The sequence below is a fragment of the Hesperophylax consimilis genome, chromosome 5 (assembly GCF_061612785.1).
Source record: "Hesperophylax consimilis isolate HC1 chromosome 5, BYU_Hcon_1.0, whole genome shotgun sequence".
Lineage (NCBI taxonomy): Eukaryota > Metazoa > Arthropoda > Insecta > Trichoptera > Limnephilidae > Hesperophylax > Hesperophylax consimilis.
This window is the reverse complement of record NC_142840.1, coordinates 724,621-748,064: the sequence shown is the minus strand read 5'-3', so window position 1 is coordinate 748,064 and position 23,444 is coordinate 724,621. Positions and strand designations below refer to the sequence as shown.

Genomic DNA, 23,444 nt, shown 5'->3' with positions numbered 1-23,444 from the left:
CTGTCCCAGGCTAGTTCCACAGCCTCTGTCCATTGCAGGCCCGGTCTCTCAAGCTGCTTTCGACAATTTGTCTTTACACCTTCATTACTCATCATCTTATTCCCGTTGTCGTATTCGGTGCGGAACTTGTGACTTGAACAAGGTGCCTCCAGGTGTCTCTGTCCCAGGCTAGTTCCACAGCCTCTGTCCATTGCAGGCCCGGGGTCTCTCAAGCTGCTTTCGACAATTTGTCTTTACACCTTCATTACTCATCATCTTATTCCCGTTGTCGTATTCGGTGCGGAACTTGTGACTTGAACAAGGCGCCTCCAGGTGTCTCTGTCCCAGGCTAGTTCCACAGCCTCTGTCCATTGCAGGCCCGGGGTCTCTCAAGCTGCTTTCGACAATTTGTCTTTACACCTTCATTACTCATCATCTTATTCCCGTTATCGTATTCGAACTCGTGACTTCAACAAGGCGCCTCCAGGTGTCTCTGTCCCAGGCTAGTTCCACAGCCTCTGTCCATTGCAGGCCCGGGGTCTCTCAAGCTGCTTTCGACAATTTGTCTTTACACCTTCATTACTCATCATCTTATTCCCGTTGTCGTATTCGGTGCGGAACTTGTGACTTGAACAAGGCGCCTCCAGGTGTCTCTGTCCCAGGCTAGTTCCACAGCCTCTGTCCATTGCAGGCCCGGGGTCTCTCAAGCTGCTTTCGACAATTTGTCTTTACACCTTCATTACTCATCATCTTATTCCCGTTATCGTATTCGAACTCGTGACTTCAACAAGGCGCCTCCAGGTGTCTCTGTCCCAGGCTAGTTCCACAGCCTCTGTCCATTGCAGGCCCGGGGTCTCTCAAGCTGCTTTCGACAATTTGTCTTTACACCTTCATTACTCATCATCTTATTCCCGTTGTCGTATTCGGTGCGGAACTTGTGACTTGAACAAGGCGCCTCCAGGTGTCTCTGTCCCAGGCTAGTTCCACAGCCTCTGTCCATTGCAGGCCCGGGGTCTCTCAAGCTGCTATCGACAATTTGTCTTTACACCTTCATTACTCATCATCTTATTCCCGTTATCGTATTCGAACTCGTGACTTCAACAAGGCGCCTCCAGGTGTCTCTGTCCCAGGCTAGTTCCACAGCCTCTGTCCATTGCAGGCCCGGGGTCTCTCAAGCTGCTTTCGACAATTTGTCTTTACACCTTCATTACTCATCATCTTATTCCCGTTGTCGTATTCGGTGCGGAACTTGTGACTTGAACAAGGCGCCTCCAGGTGTCTCTGTCCCAGGCTAGTTCCACAGCCTCTGTCCATTGCAGGCCCGGTCTCTCAAGCTGCTTTCGACAATTTGTCTTTACACCTTCATTACTCATCATCTTATTCCCGTTGTCGTATTCGGTGCGGAACTTGTGACTTGAACAAGGCGCCTCCAGGTGTCTTTGTCCCAGGCTAGTTCCACAGCCTCTGTCCATTGCAGGCCCGGGGTCTCTCAAGCTGCTTTCGACAATTTGTCTTTACACCTTCATTACTCATCATCTTATTCCCGTTGTCGTATTCGGTGCGGAACTTGTGACTTGAACAAGGCGCCTCCAGGTGTCTCTGTCCCAGGCTAGTTCCACAGCCTCTGTCCATTGCAGGCCCGGTCTCTCAAGCTGCTTTCGACAATTTGTCTTTACACCTTCATTACTCATCATCTTATACCCGTTGTCGTATTCGGTGCGGAACTTGTGACTTGAACAAGGTGCCTCCAGGTGTCTCTGTCCCAGGCTAGTTCCACAGCCTCTGTCCATTGCAGGCCCGGGGTCTCTCAAGCTGCTTTCGACAATTTGTCTTTACACCTTCATTACTCATCATCTTATTCCCGTTGTCGTATTCGGTGCGGAACTTGTGACTTGAACAAGGCGCCTCCAGGTGTCTCTGTCCCAGGCTAGTTCCACAGCCTCTGTCCATTGCAGGCCCGGGGTCTCTCAAGCTGCTTTCGACAATTTGTCTTTACACCTTCATTACTCATCATCTTATTCCCGTTATCGTATTCGAACTCGTGACTTCAACAAGGCGCCTCCAGGTGTCTCTGTCCCAGGCTAGTTCCACAGCCTCTGTCCATTGCAGGCCCGGGGTCTCTCAAGCTGCTTTCGACAATTTGTCTTTACACCTTCATTACTCATCATCTTATTCCCGTTGTCGTATTCGGTGCGGAACTTGTGACTTGAACAAGGCGCCTCCAGGTGTCTCTGTCCCAGGCTAGTTCCACAGCCTCTGTCCATTGCAGGCCCGGGGTCTCTCAAGCTGCTTTCGACAATTTGTCTTTACACCTTCATTACTCATCATCTTATTCCCGTTGTCGTATTCGGTGCGGAACTTGTGACTTGAACAAGGCGCCTCCAGGTGTCTCTGTCCCAGGCTAGTTCCACAGCCTCTGTCCATTGCAGGCCCGGGGTCTCTCAAGCTGCTTTCGACAATTTGTCTTTACACCTTCATTACTCATCATCTTATTCCCGTTATCGTATTCGAACTCGTGACTTCAACAAGGCGCCTCCAGGTGTCTCTGTCCCAGGCTAGTTCCACAGCCTCTGTCCATTGCAGGCCCGGGGTCTCTCAAGCTGCTTTCGACAATTTGTCTTTACACCTTCATTACTCATCATCTTATTCCCGTTGTCGTATTCGGTGCGGAACTTGTGACTTGAACAAGGCGCCTCCAGGTGTCTCTGTCCCAGGCTAGTTCCACAGCCTCTGTCCATTGCAGGCCCGGGGTCTCTCAAGCTGCTATCGACAATTTGTCTTTACACCTTCATTACTCATCATCTTATTCCCGTTATCGTATTCGAACTCGTGACTTCAACAAGGCGCCTCCAGGTGTCTCTGTCCCAGGCTAGTTCCACAGCCTCTGTCCATTGCAGGCCCGGGGTCTCTCAAGCTGCTTTCGACAATTTGTCTTTACACCTTCATTACTCATCATCTTATTCCCGTTGTCGTATTCGGTGCGGAATTTGTGACTTGAACAAGGCGCCTCCAGGTGTCTCTGTCCCAGGCTAGTTCCACAGCCTCTGTCCATTGCAGGCCCGGTCTCTCAAGCTGCTTTCGACAATTTGTCTTTACACCTTCATTACTCATCATCTTATTCCCGTTGTCGTATTCGGTGCGGAACTTGTGACTTGAACAAGGCGCCTCCAGGTGTCTTTGTCCCAGGCTAGTTCCACAGCCTCTGTCCATTGCAGGCCCGGGGTCTCTCAAGCTGCTTTCGACAATTTGTCTTTACACCTTCATTACTCATCATCTTATTCCCGTTGTCGTATTCGGTGCGGAACTTGTGACTTGAACAAGGCGCCTCCAGGTGTCTCTGTCCCAGGCTAGTTCCACAGCCTCTGTCCATTGCAGGCCCGGTCTCTCAAGCTGCTTTCGACAATTTGTCTTTACACCTTCATTACTCATCATCTTATACCCGTTGTCGTATTCGGTGCGGAACTTGTGACTTGAACAAGGTGCCTCCAGGTGTCTCTGTCCCAGGCTAGTTCCACAGCCTCTGTCCATTGCAGGCCCGGGGTCTCTCAAGCTGCTTTCGACAATTTGTCTTTACACCTTCATTACTCATCATCTTATTCCCGTTGTCGTATTCGGTGTGGAACTTGTGACTTGAACAAGGCGCCTCCAGGTGTCTCTGTCCCAGGCTAGTTCCACAGCCTCTGTCCATTGCAGGCCCGGGGTCTCTCAAGCTGCTTTCGACAATTTGTCTTTACACCTTCATTACTCATCATCTTATTCCCGTTATCGTATTCGAACTCGTGACTTCAACAAGGCGCCTCCAGGTGTCTCTGTCCCAGGCTAGTTCCACAGCCTCTGTCCATTGCAGGCCCGGGGTCTCTCAAGCTGCTTTCGACAATTTGTCTTTACACCTTCATTACTCATCATCTTATTCCCGTTATCGTATTCGAACTCGTGACTTCAACAAGGCGCCTCCAGGTGTCTCTGTCCCAGGCTAGTTCCACAGCCTCTGTCCATTGCAGGCCCGGGGTCTCTCAAGCTGCTTTCGACAATTTGTCTTTACACCTTCATTACTCATCATCTTATTCCCGTTGTCGTATTCGGTGCGGAACTTGTGACTTGAACAAGGCGCCTCCAGGTGTCTCTGTCCCAGGCTAGTTCCACAGCCTCTGTCCATTGCAGGCCCGGGGTCTCTCAAGCTGCTTTCGACAATTTGTCTTTACACCTTCATTACTCATCATCTTATTCCCGTTGTCGTATTCGGTGCGGAACTTGTGACTTGAACAAGGCGCCTCCAGGTGTCTCTGTCCCAGGCTAGTTCCACAGCCTCTGTCCATTGCAGGCCCGGGGTCTCTCAAGCTGCTTTCGACAATTTGTCTTTACACCTTCATTACTCATCATCTTATTCCCGCTGTCGTATTCGGTGCGGAACTTGTGACTTGAACAAGGCGCCTCCAGGTGTCTCTGTCCCAGGCTAGTTCCACAGCCTCTGTCCATTGCAGGCCCGGGGTCTCTCAAGCTGCTTTCGACAATTTGTCTTTACACCTTCATTACTCATCATCTTATTCCCGTTATCGTATTCGAACTCGTGACTTCAACAAGGCGCCTCCAGGTGTCTCTGTCCCAGGCTAGTTCCACAGCCTCTGTCCATTGCAGGCCCGGGGTCTCTCAAGCTGCTTTCGACAATTTGTCTTTACACCTTCATTACTCATCATCTTATTCCCGTTGTCGTATTCGGTGCGGAACTTGTGACTTGAACAAGGCGCCTCCAGGTGTCTCTGTCCCAGGCTAGTTCCACAGCCTCTGTCCATTGCAGGCCCGGGGTCTCTCAAGCTGCTTTCGACAATTTGTCTTTACACCTTCATTACTCATCATCTTATTCCCGTTGTCGTATTCGGTGCGGAACTTGTGACTTGAACAAGGCGCCTCCAGGTGTCTCTGTCCCAGGCTAGTTCCACAGCCTCTGTCCATTGCAGGCCCGGGGTCTCTCAAGCTGCTTTCGACAATTTGTCTTTACACCTTCATTACTCATCATCTTATTCCCGTTATCGTATTCGAACTCGTGACTTCAACAAGGCGCCTCCAGGTGTCTCTGTCCCAGGCTAGTTCCACAGCCTCTGTCCATTGCAGGCCCGGGGTCTCTCAAGCTGCTTTCGACAATTTGTCTTTACACCTTCATTACTCATCATCTTATTCCCGTTGTCGTATTCGGTGCGGAACTTGTGACTTGAACAAGGCGCCTCCAGGTGTCTCTGTCCCAGGCTAGTTCCACAGACTCTGTCCATTGCAGGCCCGGTCTCTCAAGCTGCTTTCGACAATTTGTCTGGTGCGAACAACTAGACGAATGCGGAAGTTTTCTTCTGGCATTCTGAAATTTATTGCTTAAGTGTCTTTCAATAATAACCATTAATGTATATAAATTTTGAAGTCTTGCTGAGTTGACAATTTTTAGCTAGTCTAGTTATATTACACATTCATAAGGCGAAACAGCTGCTGCACTTGAACTTTAAACCACAAAACTTTATCAACAAAATACTTGCACCTTTTTTATTTAGTCGAATGAATTTAGTTTTTTTTTTAAATATAACGTTAAAATAATGTTTTGTGATCAAATAAACGTCATCAAAAAAAGCCCTTAAATTGAACAATCTCCGTGTTGCTTAAAAGTTTAGTTTGAGGAACGGCATAATATGTATCTAGATTCCAGATTTTTGATGGTATATTATATTTTTTCAATAAACGATTCTTTAAGGTTTGAGTACGAGAAATTAATGAGATTTTTGTTTTGTTTTTCTTTTCAGACTCCAACATGCTGATCAACTGGCACTCGTGCCCATTCCAAAAAGTGGCACCAAACTATCTCGTAGCAACTCTAATATATCAAGCTATTCCAACAATTCTCCTCAAAACGTAATCCCATATCCCTCTTCAAACCCTTCCATAAATAACTATGTTAATCCCCTCATCGCTTTCCCGACCAATAATCCATACATGCAATATAACCAAAACCAAAACACAGGCACTTTTCCAAATATGCAGAATAATCTTTATCCGCAACTAAACACTGGGGCTAATTACAATATTAATAATAGAACTGTATCTGGTTATGCAGCTAGCCCTGGGTTTGTTTATCAACCATCCTTCAATGTAAGCCCGCTGGTTTATCCAAACCATGGCAATGTTCAACCTACGGTCCAACCAACGTTTCTTCCCAATAATGGCGCCACCCTTCCAGCGAGAACGGCCAACCCAATAAACCAAAGTGTCTTTACTCCTAACTCTGCCAGTTATCCTCAGTTAAATGTTTTCAATAACAACAGTCAGTCTGCCGGTTCCCTCAATTCTATTAGACAAGGAGTTAAGCCTTCCCCGTCGGCTCAAAGTCTATCAACTGCATCCGCTGGGAACAATCTATTGCAAGATTCGAAGGAGCCAATGTTTAAATCCAGTGTCATGCAGAGTGTTGAAACCACCATTGATAATAAACGAACGAATACCACGAGTAATGCTAGCATGTGGAATATGAATCAACCAAATGAAGAACAGAAGCCCGACACTTATTTGGCCAGCAGTAGTACAAAAACAAGTTCAGAATCATCAAACAGGACATCATCTGTGGTAATTTATAACTGTTTCATATTTCAATTGAATATCCAGTTTCTTTATTTTTTATAACCACTTTAAACCTTAGTTATAAAGATGTTTGGCAATTAGTTTTTCTTTTTTCCCCATATGAAAAGTCACATTTAAAAATTTAATCATTGTCTGGCACACAACTGCATTAGATACCAATCTTATTCGGTGACGAATAAAACTGTTAACAAACCCAGAATTATCAAATGACAGTAGATTTTGCAAAAACTTAACATACGATTGTCTTGTACTGAAGCTGAAGTTTTCTATTTGCAGTCGGTACACAGGGATCCCTTCTTATCTCCTGGAGATAGTTCCTCAAATTTCATTGATCTGGGAGCCAACACAAGGTAACACAATACATAATAATTAATTTAATTAAAATATCTTATTCTGCTTGATGCGAGAATTACATGTATGAATGTATTTATGTTTTCAGTTCGTCCAATATTGGAAGTGTGCGTGTAAGTGTTTTGGAAGCTTTCGACCCCCTCATGGCTGATCAAAATGCCAGTGGTAAGATTTTTTTGTGCAATGATTATTCTAATGAAGTAATTGTACTTTTATGTATTTTCACAATCTAATTGTACTTTCAACTATCAGATAGATGTTGGTCTAAAATGTATTTTATTCATATAATAAACAATAATACGAGAAATGTAATGCAACAGTTTATCCGATGATCGGGTGTTAAATTTCAAATACTGAATTTTATTTCATCATTGTTATGAAATTTTCATTTCAATTAAATGAAATGACGATATACAATGTCAGGCAGTATAAGCTGTGGTGTCTGTGACTTTTGAGTGAACTGAGATTATTGAAAAATACAACATTATTGATGTCATTGTAATTGAAAATGAATTTTCAAAATAAATATGTATTCTCAGCTTCAACAACGTCAATAATATCGAATTTTTCAATCTTAGCATTCTAGCTGACGAAAAGTGTAAAACAGCCCCTGAGTGTAAGAGAGATAAAGCGCATACTAAATGGCGGTTTCCTGGAAGGCATTTCAAGTGTTTAATATTTATTCAGCGTTTTTATGATGATATACCTGAATGGTGTACGTTTGAGTTTGACTCTTTCCACAACAAAATATAATGAGGATATACACGCTGTCAATCCAGGTGTTACGATGTTGATGAATACATTTGATGGACCTCACAAAAATGACGCAGCTGTATTAGGAAATATTGAAAAGCATAAATATTGCAATGTAGCCAAGGCAACTGCTTGTACTTGGTAACCATATTATTTGTATTCATGAATGTTTCCAGAATACATGTGCAGCAGTGAATGTTCTGGAAGTGTCTACGAGGAGTATGACCCGCTGGACTTCCTGTACGGGGAGCAGGAGACCCCTAAGGACACCCCCGTGTACGCCTCCATCAGCAGCAGGAAGGGGGCGGGGGACTCCCTCCCTTCGCCACTGCCCTCCCCACCCCCCAAAGCCTTCCCACCCCCTCTGACCCTTAGGAAAAAAACCAATACCGTAAACGTTAGTTAAATTTCAATCATGAGCTATGTGATTTCTCCAATCTTAAATTTTGCTTTATCGTAATAATTCTGTCAACATTAATTAATTTTATTCAACTATTTTATGAGTTACAAACTTAGTATGTAACTTGTTTGCTTTCCATTAAAGTAAAGTTTAAAGGATTTAATTTCTTATCAATCGTATCATAATCAGATAAAGATGCATTGATTTATCAATACATATATGTTTATCTGTCATCTATACACGGAGAGCTGTTGTGACTAACGGTGAAACATAGTCCATAACTTTAACAATTTCATAATATGGTAAATATGTATTATGTAATTTATCAGTAAAGCACCATTAAACCAATTCAGAAATATTTCAATGTCATGAACCTTGATGAAAATATCACAACTAATAGGATGTTTGAATCTGTGAAGAATACACATCAAATTATTAAGCCTTCAGTTCATATTTTTTGTTTTCAGAGTAAACTTTACGAATGCATCTCCTTTGTGAGTAAGCGTAAATTTGAACCAGAAATTGTTGCTTTTCTTGACATGGTGAGAGACATAAGGGGTAAGAGACATAAACAAACAAAACCTTTTTCTTTATTTAAACTTATGTACGTATGCGTTATATGTATTGTGAATTTAATTTTCTTTTAGTTTCATATGTACACTCGGATCCAACAACGAATCCTGGATATGTCATCGCTGCCAAATCAGAAGGAAAATACCCACCAAATACCAGCATCAAACTTCTGGTTTACCATGACCAGCCGGTCAACCCAATTACCTTTACTTGTGACGGTAATACATATTCAAATACATAATAGAATACACATCACCCCATCTTTTACGGGTACTTTTGTTTGACGTACCCGCACCCATCACGAGGTAAGGGCGCTGACGATCAAATCTTTTTAAAAGTATCCCGATCCCTCATTGTTGTTTCGTGAGCGGGTAGTTCACGATCAACCCAGGACTAACATATTACATAAAAATAAATAAAATGTACCATTAAACCTGTCTATATAATAGAAATATACTACATTTGTGGAAATTTTTTTTCTCTTAACCTCTCGGAGAGCGAGCTTTCTCAAACAAAACTGCGTCCCAGGAGTGACCATTTTTGAAGTACACAAATAAAAAAAAATTAAATGCAAAACCATAGTTTTCTCAAAATCTAGCAATGTAAAAATATTCAAATTTTTAAAAATTATTTATTCAATCATAATAAACAAGGATGTTATATGACGGCCATACTCCTTGGGGAATATTTTGTTCTAGCCGTAATAGTACGGCCATACTCGCCGAGAGGTTAATAAATTTTGAAACTCTTTTATTAATATATATTTTTTTTTTTTGCAGTTGAGTCAACAGTTGAACATGTAATTATGCATGTCGTTTGTGAACTTGAAGGAGAAATCAAAGAAGATATGTCTGCTTATACCTTAAGGGTATGTTTATGTACATTTTTACTGCTGCCGCCTTTTTATAGTTATGTACCTAAAAAGATTAGTGCTACTTGCTCTGTCCTCCCGCCCATCGCCCTGATGAGTACCATACCGAATCTAAATGCTGCTTAACATGGCTTAAGCTTCTTTAAATAACCAAACCTGAATTTCCAATTTACTTCTACTCCCTCTTATGTCTTCCATCTCACATTCGTAGTGCTTTATTCCCATAAGCTCAAGTCCCATAGTGTCAGTATGATAAGGTTCAAATTTCCCATAGAATAGAAACGCGGTGTGGGCGTGTTTCGTGAATCAAAAGTCTGACCATTATGAAATTTACTTTTCGATCAAATGGAATGGCAATTCAGTGGTATCTCCCTACCTTTCCATTCTCCTTTCCTACTTCTTTCAACTAAACAGCATTCCCTAAACGGGGACGCTATCCTTCCCTACCTCAGGGATACGCAAGTATCTGACACTCGACGACTCCAGTATCTTGGTGACCACCGCCATACATCTACTCGGAAGTTGTTTAGTATTGAAACAGTTTTGGATAATATCTAACATTTATTTTCCATCATATACCTACTGTCATACCTACTATCCATTTCTTTCCTTAAAAACAGCCTTACCCACATTTGAAAATAAGAAGATTTTTGTTGCATTGTAAATTGTCGCAAGTACAGCAATTCGAATTCGTGTTGTGTAGCAAGAAGGTGCAATCGTAGTGTCCTCGTTGTATTATTCACATGCTTTGTGCTAAATATCAAAATCATATTAACTCTTTGCACGCGGCCGTATCAACTGTTGTTACGGCAAAAAGTCTATACTCACACGCGGCTGTATCAACAGTTGATACGGAAACTTTGACGGCCGAAATTCCAGCGCTCTTTCGTCATAAATGTATTTCTTGCTCACTTGGACATTCGTAGAACTATCACGATGCTGACATCTACAAGAATTTCTCAAAAATAAAATTGTATTTCATAAAAAAAGATCGATAATCAAGTGCGTCTCTTCGCGCCTTTTAGTCCATTAGTTTACATTTTTGTTAACGGATGGCGTTAGTACTAGTGTGTCATTCACAACTTTTCACAACTAAAAATGATAAGTGATCATGGTGTCCCACTTGTGTCTATCAACGCAGTGGCCTAAGTACACACACGCTGAGTGAATGGCGGGACCACATTCAAAAGATACGGTACGTCTTCGTATGAAATTTTATGTTTTTGTTTTTATAAACATCTAAGAGTGTTGACACACGAGGATTTGTTTTCATATCGTGGAGAATAATCTGTTCTGTCTATATAGTCCAATAAATCATGCCAGAATGCTATAATTTGACATTTAATTGCGTGCATAGGTATTTGAAAATATGTACCGCGTACGGGTATAGATAAAACGGAGCAAATTAACGCGTTCAAAAGGTTAAAGATTATCTCGTTTCGGAGGAAATTTCACCCCGTGAACAGTGCAAGTTCGTCGACAGCCGTATTGCCGGGATTCTGGGGAATTCGAGATAGGCTGTTCCTTCATTCCACTTTTTCCCGTGATTTATTCAAAACCAATTGAATGAGCTCTTCATTGTCGTATTTATTGTGGATTTGATTTACGGTTCATTTACGTGTAATAGAACACGTTACAGAGGTACACAGGTACACTTTGCCAACATTTAATAAACTCATTGGCAATTCCAGTCTCCTGCGACCACTCGAACTAAGTCAATGCTACTCAAGTCACATGGCAATGAGTGTGCTTTAGATTAATGCTAAAAACAACACACGAATTTTACATTTCGAGAATTCAACGATGATTAGTGACGACGCGAGTCTTGTGATTTCAGTAGCTAGGTGTACATACTGCGCGTAACAAACTGTTAACGATGTAAGCACACAACATGAGTGGTGGATGCTTGCGTATCCCTGTGGACAAAGCGCCTTAGATTCAAAAATAATTAGCGAGTAAATGGATTAAAGATATTTTGTTTGTAAAGGTTTGGGGTATGAGTGAATACCTCACGCCCGGCAGCTCCATATGTGAGTACGACTACGTGCGGCAGTGTGTGCGGCTGGAGAAGGACATCCTGCTGTCGCTGCAGGCTACGCAGGACACCAGCCTGGCTCGCACGGAGAGGGATGACAACCGAGATAGCCACATCACCATGGAGGAGCTTCTGCCCAACCAGGGATTAACGCCGCCTATATCTTTCCAGAGCTTGTCTATCTTATTGGGTAAGATCTTTTGCATTATTTTCCTCATTTTACCTAAATTCTGTATAGGTACATTATTACTACATACTAATATTTATAATAAAATAACACATAAAGACAATAAAAGATACTATCAAAATCTCAAATGCAATTAAAAAAGCACTTCAAAATAAGCTTTTTTACATTAACTCCACACAGGTATCCCTGAAAAACATAATTTCCTTCAGGGCCTATGACATCTTTGGGAATGCTGTGTGGAGTATCTTTTTGAGGAGAGGAAGGAGTGAACATGGGTCTTGAAGACACCCATGTTCACCAACAGAGGCCGGCAAGAGAGGAAACATAGAGGCCGTTCCACAGCCCACCTGTTATAGAAACAACCCATTCTTATATTGTGACCAATGTCCTCATGTTTCCCGGCTATGCATCGGTACTGAAGGGATCAATGACGCCAATTCCTCGCAGCATCTTCCATTGAAATGCCGGTAGAACAAGGACAGCTTGAATGTTAAAAGTTTTAAAAGATCCGGCAATCAAACAAACTAAAAAACCATACATACATACACATAATATATTATTACACTATGAGATTCTACCATTATCCTATCTAAATAAGTTTCCTATTTTAAAACTTTTCACTGTATACTCTTTTTATTTTTAATAATTGGATAATTTGTAGAGCGCCGTTTTTGTGAAAAATCACCTCAAGGGCTTACGTTACTTTATCACTAACCTTTTTAGGTAACATGTATTTTTAATATATGTACACTCTATTTCTCTAAGCCTAGTATTGTAAATTTAATTATGAATGTATTAAAAAAAAAATGTAAAAAAAAAAAAAAAACAATTTCAATCATAAAAAATTCCCATTTTATTTTTTTAATTGAATTTCCGTTTTACAAATTGAATACATTCATATATGTCATTAAAATTAAAACTGTTAAGTCCAATTATATCCAATTTACAATTATGTCCCAAATCCTGTATCTAAATTTCACTAATAAACAATTAGTTAATTAAGTTTAAAGAGAATATATGATGCAAATGTAATGGTAGCAGAAGTCGGAGACGCCCAAGGAAGACATGTCACTACCAAGTGAATCAGATATTTGAGTCGATCCATGTCAAGAGTCAGAATAATAGAAGACTGTGTATGAGACGATGTATGAATGTGAATGAGGCAAGAAGTGTGTGCCAAGACCAAGTTGTTCTCTGTCTACCCCTGCGGTGACTTTTTTTTTTAAAAAGAAAGACATTCCCGGGTTACTAATAACCTGACAATATTTGAAAATCTCCTACTACTACCACAATAAGCGGAAAATGTTGCTTGTGCTGTGATGGAGTTAGTAATAACATAGATCATTGTAGAAATGCATCATATATTTGTACAGGGCCCTTGAGGTGATTTTACACTAAAATGGTGCTATACAAATCATCCAAACACTATTATTAACTTATATTCTGTTCACCAAGCACAGATTTTTAAAAATAAATAAATAAATTTAGCACGATAATAAATGATGTAGGCGTATTGTGATATTTTTATAAATGCTGTATGCGTATTGTGATATTTAAATAAATGATGTATGCGTATTGAGATATTTGAACATGGAATGACCAAATGTTATGTAGGAAACCTAGTTGCTCAGCTCGGGTGTAAACTGAAAATATAAATTTCTAACTATGCAGTAAATGACGATGAACATTGTACAGAAACACTGGAGCGTGAGCTATCTCGCCTGTCAACATCTGTATCGGAGGCGGGAGCGGGGCGCACTGGCTCTGCAGCCCAGGCTGTGAAGGCTATCTGCGCCCTCCTCGGGGCCGTGGAGACCATGCAGATATCCAGGAGTTTGGCCCACCTCATATCTGCCTGCTCTCAGGTAATATTTGTAATATTGTACAGAAGAAATGGAGCTCCCGCCTGTTAAGGTCTCAGTCGGAGGCGGGAGCGGGGCACACTGACTCCGCAACCCAAGCCGTGAAGGCCATCTGGAGCGGAAGATAGCTCCGCCTGGATTATAATATTTGCTTTGTTTATTTCAGTCTCAGCCTGATTCGAGCATCATGAAGCCTGAGATAATAACAGACACAGGAGACTACTGCTCTGTGTCACTCCGGCAGACCACCATCCGGGACACCCTCGGCCTCCACTGCCAGAAGCTTAGGGAGGCCGTCAAGGCCTTTATCGCCATCTACTGCAAGTCCAATAGGGTGGATTTCCAGATCGAGGACACTGTGTACTCACTGCCGGGGGAAAATGAGAGTTAGTATATGTACTTATATGAATTTAATTGAAACTATTGTTAATTTGTAGGTAAAACTTCATACGGTAGAAAAAAAATAAGAACATGGTTAACTCTGCAATCTGCCAATGGATGAATGGACAAAATATTTTTTAATTCAAGTTTTGTGTCTGCAAAATACACTGTATTTATATTGTATAATTCATGCTCCTACTGCTTTCAGACCGTAGGCTTATGCGTAGGTCTTGCAGTAATAATTGCAAGTTAAATTTATTTGGAAAGTTTTAGAAAAATTATGTTCAATTTTATGCCGTAGGGAGCTGTGTAACACTTTCTCAATCATTGTTCAGAAGTATAGTTAAAATAACAGTGTATTTGATTTCTTGTAGCGGTCAAAGACTATTGCTTCTATGACATGACAGACATTATTAATCGGTAGTACAAATTTTGGTAAATTGGCGCTAAACTACAATTTGTTCTGCCAGAACCAATGTTTCAAAATCACTTCACTGATGTTACTGGAGCATGACTGATATTCAAGGCAACTTTGAATTCCATGACTAGTGATTATTTCTATGAGTTGATATATAAAAAGGGGGGTAGTGTTGGGTGATAGTGTTATATAAATGGGCCCGTGTAAGGGTGCCTGTGAAACATAATGGGCACGTATTCGTGCAGTACATGAAGAATGGCAGTGCAAAATAAGGCGAGATGCGAGTTTGAGTGACAGTCAACCTACATCAATCCACGAAGGCACGATATTGACTCAACTCAGGCCAGGGGGCCAGCTTCTTCTTCTGTTACTACATCCAGAGCGGGACAGTGCTTTGTTAATGACAAAAGAGTGATATTTTACAAGTATATATTATGGCAGGGCTTCGTACATCAACACAGAGCATTACAAACTTATACGTACGGGTACATGGTGATTCTATCTAATTACAATCTCTCTCTACCTGAATTTATATTACGAAAACGGCACTGAACGTTATCATAGCACATAAATAGGGGTTAAAAGGATCAGCTTACATGAGTTTCTGCGATAGGTGATGCATGGTGAGGCTGCCATTTTTTGCCACGCGCAGCGAGCTCATTGGAACATAAATCAGCATGACTAGATTCGCTGTCAAATCCAGTCAGGAGTTCACACTTCAATCCTTGTTGAAAGAGTGATCAGTCTCGACACTCTTTTTAATTTAGTTTTAACTTCTGCGCAACACACGAGGCTTGCGCGTTGTACGTGTGGTTGCTTTGAACGCCGAATCACGAAGGGGGGGATCAACGGCTTTGGCCGCGGACCCGCTTGCATGGTTAATTCTGAAAGTGGCCGCTAGGACGCCGATAACGAGTGGCAGCACTATTCTATTCTTATTTATTTACGGACAAATAGTCCATTAACAATATAATATTTTTTACACAAATAAGAAACAGATGGCAGTGAAAGGAGAGCAATATACATATAATATTAAAAGTACAGATGTAAGACACTTACAAGTTTTACAATTACAATGCATGAAGAAGGTTTAAAGTGCTCTAAAAATTACACATTACTTATCGACTGTCGAAATTCATTTAGGCTTACACCAAAATATTCAATGCTTATTACATATTTAAAACGGCTTCATAACAGAGTAAATAAAAAATTAGAATAATTCATCACATTTTGAGTTATCTTCTTAGACACTTTGCAAGGAAAAATTAGATTAGTCAAAAAAGGAGCTTAAGATATTATGTATTTTGTTTTTGAATAAGATGGCAAGAACAGGATTTACCAAAAGGTTATAACTTCATTCTTGTAAAATATGTAGTATGTACGAAGTAGCAATCATTTACATTTCCAATATTTGAAGACATCTGTTTTATTTCAGAGTCAATGTCCCTGTCGTGTGTGAAAGAAACAGCTCTGTTCTACATTGAGGGAGTCCACAGGCCACCAGTCAACTGGAACCACGATGAATTTGTTATTCACGCTCAAATATACCACGGAACTAGGCCACTCAGAGGAATGCAGTCCACCCACCTTCTGCCCATAGATACCACTGGATTTTATCCGAGAATCATCTTTGAAACATGGTATGTTTATTTCTGTTGTAATTTACATAAAATCATCCTAGATACACCACTGTATTCTAGCTGAGAATTTCTGGCGTAATTTATGTAAAATCATTCCATTGCTGAAACTTACTTTTAATGAGTTGGAACTTTAAAACCTTGTCTTGTATACATAATAAAAAATAATTTATTTATAAATTCAGCCCAAAATAAACACCAAAAAAATTTCTGATCATGTTACCGTCACTACAACCTTCAAACTATATCAAATACTAGAAGCATACATATTATAAAACCTTTGAAAATTATAGTTTATACTTACATCTCGTACAATCTTTGCCATAGAAACTAAGAAAAAAGTAGAAAGTATAAATTAATTATATATCTTCAAATTGCTTTTCTCTTTCTTAACATTTTGTTTTTGAATTATCAGAAGTCTGAGAAACATATTAACGTGGAGTTATGTTCTATTTTAATGAAGGCTAAATCTGGATGAAGTCAGCATTGCCAACCTGCCAAAAGAAGCGCGTTTGGTTCTCACCCTGACTGGGCGAACCCTGGCCAAACCCGACAGTCAAAACGGCCCCACCACAGAGAAAGAAAAGGACAAAGCTGCTGAAGCAAGTCAGAAAGAGTCTCCTGAGAAGCAGGACGATGATGATGATAATAGAGCCCCCGTTCATGTTGAACAGGAAGAACTGGGCTGGACGGCAATACAACTTTTCGATTATAATGGGTAAGTTTAAAAACTATTGTCTAAATGATTATTGATATCCGATTATTTTTCATTATACTTATTTATTATAATTTATCTGTTTTATTATTTTTCTTTGTTGTGTTTTTACTTCGATTTAAATTCGTATTGCTGCATCCTGTACTCATAAAAACATTAAATGTAATGCTCAATTTGGGAGTAAATACATAAAAAATAAATAAACTAGTAGACAGTAGATTTCGCATGATCTTAATTACTCCGACTTCACAGATCGCAACAGCCGCAACTCTTGTTCACTCTGGCAGAATAAAAAGGTACTATGCGTCGAACACGGCTACCGTCTTGACGGGATCGACCGGCCATGTAAATCACAAACAAATTTACAGACAGACGAAATGTAAAGTTGTTTAGTCAAAAAATAAGATTTCGCTTTTTTAAATCCAATCAAAAATACTAATTTCAGTTGTAGGTCGTCTGTCTGTGTGACTCTTGTTCAATGAAATCAGATTTATTTAAAATATAAGTGTCATTTGTCATTGTCAAAATTAGAACTGATTTTGTCAAGAATTCAGACAACTGATAAAGTACCTACCTACCTATAATATAATATTTTAACAGAAAATTATTTATTATTTTTAATGAAAAACTAATGTTTTTTTATGCATAGCACAAAAGATAACATATTATTTTTGAGCAATAATTATTAGCCTGAAAAACAATTATAATTGGAAAAAAATCTGAGAAAAAATACCAAACCGCCGACGGGAATTGAACCCGCAGCCTTCTGATTGCCGGTCAGGTGTTTCAGGCTAATAATTACGGCTTAAAAATAATATGAAAATTATTTTAATTGTCAATGATAACGTCAAGAATTCAGACTAAACCTGTGATTGTTCATGGGTAAAGCTGATTATATTCTAAAATTGCCATATTGAATTCATGAAAAATGCTTATTGTATTTCAGATTGCTTGTCTCTGGGAGTTTTATTCTTCCTATCTGGCCGGTGTGTGCTGATAAAAGACTGGGTCCTGCCCCCGAGCTTACAGACTGTCCTCCACAGTTACATCCGCTGTTGCATATCGGTATACTTAATGAATTATTATGCTCACCTCCGAGAGAAAATTAGAAACATGCTTTTATGAACGCGCAGTTTACTCTTCACAAAACTACTACATAGTATTAGTTGTAGAATGGTGCACGTTATTGCGTAGAATCAATACTGAATAAATTCATTGCATTCCAAAAAAAGACCACATTGTTTTTAATATCCTAATACATAAAGGTTACATTTATCAGATATTCCATCGTACTGCAGTGGAGGTGTATATTTCCAAGAGGAAGAAGAGTCTGAAATATACTCATCCCGGCATTCATTCGACGCACTGGACAAACATACTCAGCTGCAGTTAATGCATCTGGTGGAACAAGGTCCCTACCAAAGAATACGCACTGAATGCAGAGAGGTAATATTGAAATTGTTCTGAAACTTACTTTTTTCTAGTAATATTTATGAAAATATTGAATGTTCGTATTGTATTGTATTTTTTTATCGATGCAGTGTTTCTTTTAACTTTTCAATTCTGATAGTATAGATGTTGCTGTAACAGCTATTAATATCCTTAAAACAATATGTACCTCCGAGCTATATGTATTATTATTGTTTATAATAGCCACCAATACCACTTCTGACACCACACTAACCCCAGGCGTCGTGAAGCATTGTGTCATGCGCTTGCTTCTCATGTGAGAGCTGACGTTTACTTATTTCTAGGTTTGAGTCTTTGCTGTGTCGTGTACTTGCAAGTTACAGGGCAAATTCCAAATGTAAAAAATCTACAATCATATCTTTAGCAACATCTGCCTAAATTTATTTCTAAATATTATTTGTTTATCTTTAACAAGGATTTAAAGCCTACGAGACACTATTTCCCCTTCAGTTGATTTGAATACGAACCATTACAAATCATGCGCAGTCGCATTATAACAAACAAAAGCACCTCAGTAGAAATGTAAAGTCGCTATCCGCATCTGTCTGTTTGTGAGCTTAGTTCTTCTAAACTACCAAACGGATTTCGATAGGGTTTTCACTATCATTTAGATAATTTCATCCGGAAGGTTTACATATAAAATACATCCATATTGTATTTATAGAAAGTAGAGAAAAGTCGATGTTTTATAATCAAGTCGTAAAAATATATTTTCGAGCACTACATTGTTAAAGCTGGCTAAACCTTATGAGATACATCAACATGTACTACTAAATGTACTACTGAATTTTATTCCTTAAAAAGGCCTACAGAAAAGTTTGTGATAGTATATGTCTATGTCATATACCATAGGATAGGATAACCCCCAGCAACATCGGGTACTCTTCAGCTAGTTAGGTTTAAAACGAGGTTCTGTACTGTACTGTTAGGATACGTATTGGAGTTAGCACTGTTGTTACATAATGACTTTTCTTGACCCAAACTGTCCTCTTTTTGTTGTTTTACATTGTTTTATTTTTTTTATGTGAATACCGCACAGTCCCAACCTTCTGGAGCCAGTGAGACTATGGCATCCCCACTGGGATAATGTTGTGAGGCTGAAGTTAGTGGGCAGTGGGAAAAGATGGGAAAGAGGATGGTGGGGAAGTACCTAGCTATTCAGGGTGTCTGGTCACCAAACATGGCTAAAGCCATTTTGAGCAATGTACCATTAACCGATAACCAACTATACCAGGGCGATACTGGGAATTGCTTCCCCTCTGGAATGTGCTATTTTTAATGAATAAATTGTGAAATAACTCAAATTAATCAAATAAAACATGTGCAACCCGCCACCTCCAGATTGCTAGTCGAGAATCTTACTTCTCGACCATGGAGGCCGTTATACACCATATTGTTGTGCACAGTTATTTTACTGTAAGGGATTAGAACCCGCGACCTCCAGATTATTAGTCGAGAGCATTACCCCTCGACCACGGGGGCCGTCGTACACCATATTGTTGTGCACAGTTATTTTACTGTAAGGGATTAGAACCCGCGACCTCCAGATTACTAGTCGAGAGCATTACCCCTCGACCACGGGGGCCGTCATACACTATTATTGGATGTTTCATATTTATTCTTTGTAATTTTTAATGGTAACTGATGTCTGTTGTGAACATTATAAATAATGTATTTGCAGATTCTTTGGGAGAAGCGCCACTACCTGGTGGGCATCCCGGGAGCCCTGCCGCTGGTGCTGCTGGCCTCCATGAACTGGGATGCCGCCAGCAAAAGGCAGCTCATGCACCTGATGGACCAGTGGGCCCAACCATCTCCACACGATGCTCTGCACATGCTGCTCCCGTGGTGAATAAACTAATTATACACTTCAATACTGGCCGTGATTCTTCAAAACGTGACACGATTGTATAGAATATTGACTCTGGAGAAAAAGATCTTGAAAATATATTTTAAGATGTAGATGCTTAATTAGAGCAGGTTTTAAGAATGTCTCCTCTTTGACAAGTACAGAGGGCAGTACAGAAGACAATACCATACTGTCTTGTGCCTGCTCCGTGAATAGCCTCGACTGTGCAGGACATGACAATGGTACAATACAATAACTCTACCGTAGTTCAAAAACGGAACGCTGCGAAAATGGATACATGACAATGCGCATTGATGGGGGTAAGACACTGTCCTGTGGAGATAGCTTGCCCGTCTATAAAGACTTGTTAAAGGGAAAAGAGAATGTATACAGGCAATAAATGTATAGGGAACACAAATGAGAACTCAAAGGCTGCATTGTTTGAATCTTGTTGAACACTGCCAAATATCTAAGCCCAGGTTCTTACACAACTGGTCAACGAAGCCAGTCTCCCAGATTGTCACCACTCACATTGTCGAGACTTTATATATAGTGTCATTTGTGTCGGACATTTTGTAATAATAGGTATGCTTTAAATCAATGCTAGGAACAAAGCAGTTGACAAAGAATGACAGGATATACATGACAGCTAGAGCAACTCTTTGGTTGTGAGCAGTGGCGGCTGGTGCTCACAAAAATGGGTGGTTTTGCTTAAAATCTTGGACAAGTCCTTCCTATTTGTAGCTTAGGTCGATCCTCCATTGTTTCTAACTGGGAAAGACGTCGGTGACCCTGGAGTCCGGTATATATATTGAACTAGCTGTACCCCGGCACGCGTTGCTGTGGCTCAGTCGGTCTGTGCAGATAGAGAAACAATAGCGCGTATTGCTTTTACATCCAACAGATGGCGCTGTATTAAAAAAAAAAAGTTTGTTCAACAAATGGCTTAGTTTTTACCTGTTGCAGGTAACATCTATATAATATAGGTATATAAAAACACTTGCCTATTCGAATGCAAAGTTGTGTCAAAATTTCAAAGCAATCGGTGAAGATTTTTCGGAGATTTAAGATTTGATTTGAACAAACGAACATTCACATTTTTATTTATATAGAAGATGAGGCGAGTCAAAAATTTTGTACAGTCGAACTTGGCTATAACGATCATGGCTATAGCGAGTTCACGCCTATAATGATCAATTACAAAACGGTATTTTACTTCAGTCTTATCTTCATATAATTGTTGACTGTTATAACGACGTCGATTCACTGATATACAGAGCAAATAATTTTGTCAACACAAATTCTGAACACATGGTCATTGGGTCTGAAAAAATAGTTGGGAATTATTCAAGAATTTCCTATCCCGTTAGGGACGGATACATGTTTTTATGGCACTACCTGTGTAAGATTGTCTATGTGAACCATTGCTACCCATCGGGCACAATGTAAAATTGTCATAAAATCTGCAAAATATGAACTTCGCAAATTTCTTCTTTTGTATTACAACTGATCGTCAATTTTGTTTTGAAAACCAATTTATGTTTATGAAGGTACCTAGTCACGAGTACCTACAACCCTGCAGGGGGTAAATTTATGATCGTGATGTACAACTTTTTCATTAGAGGGCTGCTTTGCCTATTTTTCAAAAAAATACATATTATAAATACATATAATTACTTATTTTGGATATAAGGATGGGAAAATTTCCCCTCGTGCTCGTTATAACCAAGTTTGACTGTACATATATTGTTCTGTGCTTGGGAATTTTTAGATTGACAGAAATTCAGTGAATGCGTTACTCTTCCGCTCCTTAGGACTAGCCGCAACTGGTTGTGAGTGAGGTTATGTAAGATTTCTAGTTATGATGTTCCGAGAATTCAATAATGATTGGTGGCGACGGATCTCATGATTTCAGTAGCGACATGTCTGGACTAGTTAACGGACTGAGTTAATTGTTGAAGAATGTCTACTCTGTAAGTTTTCAGGGGAATATTGATGCTGTGCAATATAATAAAAAGGCAGGTGCTGTTTAATGAATGAAGAATGTCAGCATCCCTGAATAATTACCAATAACTCTCCTCCTACCATACAAAACAGAAGGTAGTACATGCATCTTTTCCCCCTTACTAATAAACCTGTTTTAAATTTTACCCAACTTATACACATTATGTATGATAATGTATGGTTGTTTATCAGTTATGTAAAATTTTAAAAATTGTTTGTTAGTAAGGGCCATAGTGTTATAATCTTATCTTTCATGAATAATGGTTAAAATAATAAAATGTGTGTTCGCCTGTCTAATTTGAACTGTCCTCTTATTTAATTCAGTTTCCCTGATGTGGGAGTGAGAGAGCGCGCCGTGCGGTGGCTATCTCACTCACCGGCGGACCTGCTGACCACCCTGGCCCCGCAGCTGTGTCTGGCGCTGCGCTACGAGCGTCATCCCGCCTCACCCCTCGCGCGCCTGCTGCTGCAGCGGGCACTCACCTCCCCCCGCTTCGCCCACCGCCTCTACTGGCAACTGGTGCATGACATACCTGGCAACTCCCCTCAGGTAATGTGGCACTCAATATCTGGGAACCTCTTCAGTTCAATAATTATTTAATTCTACTGTAAAATATGTTTACATAGTATAAAACAAAGTCGCTATCCGCGTCTGTCTGTTTGTGTGCTTAGTTCTTCTAAACTATGCAATGGATTTTTATAGGGTTTTCGCTATAATTTTGAAAATTTCTTTCGGAAAGTTTATATATATATATATATATATATATATATATATATACAGGGTGTATTGGCACGTACCCGACAAACTTTAACCAGCTATTCCTTAGCATATTTGGAGTAAAAAATCTTATGTGCACTTTGCTGTCCGGTAACATTTTTTTTTAATATAAATTTATTATTCATATTTTCACCACATGTCACCACTGTTTTATCCTTTGTCAAAGTTTGAAAACCCATCTGGCAATATTTTATTCAAATTCCGTTGAATAATGCACGTGTGTACCTATATTGGCGCACTTTTACAATCACAACGAAATGGCACGGCACCATTCGTCTCATTTTTAACTATTATTATTTAGTGTGTGCGAAAGAGCGAAGACGCTTTTCGACATACTTGCTTATAACAGCTGTTGAACACGAAAAGCAATGCCAATGACAGTGAAGTAGTGTGGAAAATTTTAATTTTTTTGTTTTTTATTGAAAACAAATGCTACCGGACAGCAAAGTGCCCATAACATTTTTTACTCCAAATGTGCTAAGGAATAGCTGGTTAAAGTTTGTCGGGTTAGTGCCGATACACCCTGTATATATATGCAAGACACGTATATTATATTTTCTAGAAAGTAG

General features: G+C 40.0%; 1 protein-coding gene across 1 annotated transcript in view; it reads left to right on the top strand.

Annotated features, from left to right (window-relative positions):
- Pi3K68D (phosphatidylinositol-4-phosphate 3-kinase catalytic subunit Pi3K68D) overlaps window positions 1–23,444 on the top strand; it is a 49,081-nt gene that overhangs the window by 7,524 nt on the left and 18,113 nt on the right. Inside the window, exons 3-18 of the mRNA XM_089631517.1 lie at window positions 5,760–6,576; window positions 6,868–6,941; window positions 7,031–7,107; window positions 7,872–8,092; window positions 8,563–8,653; window positions 8,743–8,886; window positions 9,448–9,536; window positions 11,527–11,764; window positions 13,457–13,626; window positions 13,790–14,009; window positions 15,858–16,062; window positions 16,523–16,777; window positions 17,721–17,839; window positions 18,054–18,220; window positions 19,926–20,092; window positions 22,422–22,647. Of these exons, the coding sequence (XP_089487643.1) occupies window positions 5,760–6,576; window positions 6,868–6,941; window positions 7,031–7,107; window positions 7,872–8,092; window positions 8,563–8,653; window positions 8,743–8,886; window positions 9,448–9,536; window positions 11,527–11,764; window positions 13,457–13,626; window positions 13,790–14,009; window positions 15,858–16,062; window positions 16,523–16,777; window positions 17,721–17,839; window positions 18,054–18,220; window positions 19,926–20,092; window positions 22,422–22,647 (3,280 nt within the window). The remainder of the gene's footprint in view (window positions 1–5,759; window positions 6,577–6,867; window positions 6,942–7,030; window positions 7,108–7,871; window positions 8,093–8,562; window positions 8,654–8,742; window positions 8,887–9,447; window positions 9,537–11,526; window positions 11,765–13,456; window positions 13,627–13,789; window positions 14,010–15,857; window positions 16,063–16,522; window positions 16,778–17,720; window positions 17,840–18,053; window positions 18,221–19,925; window positions 20,093–22,421; window positions 22,648–23,444) is intronic.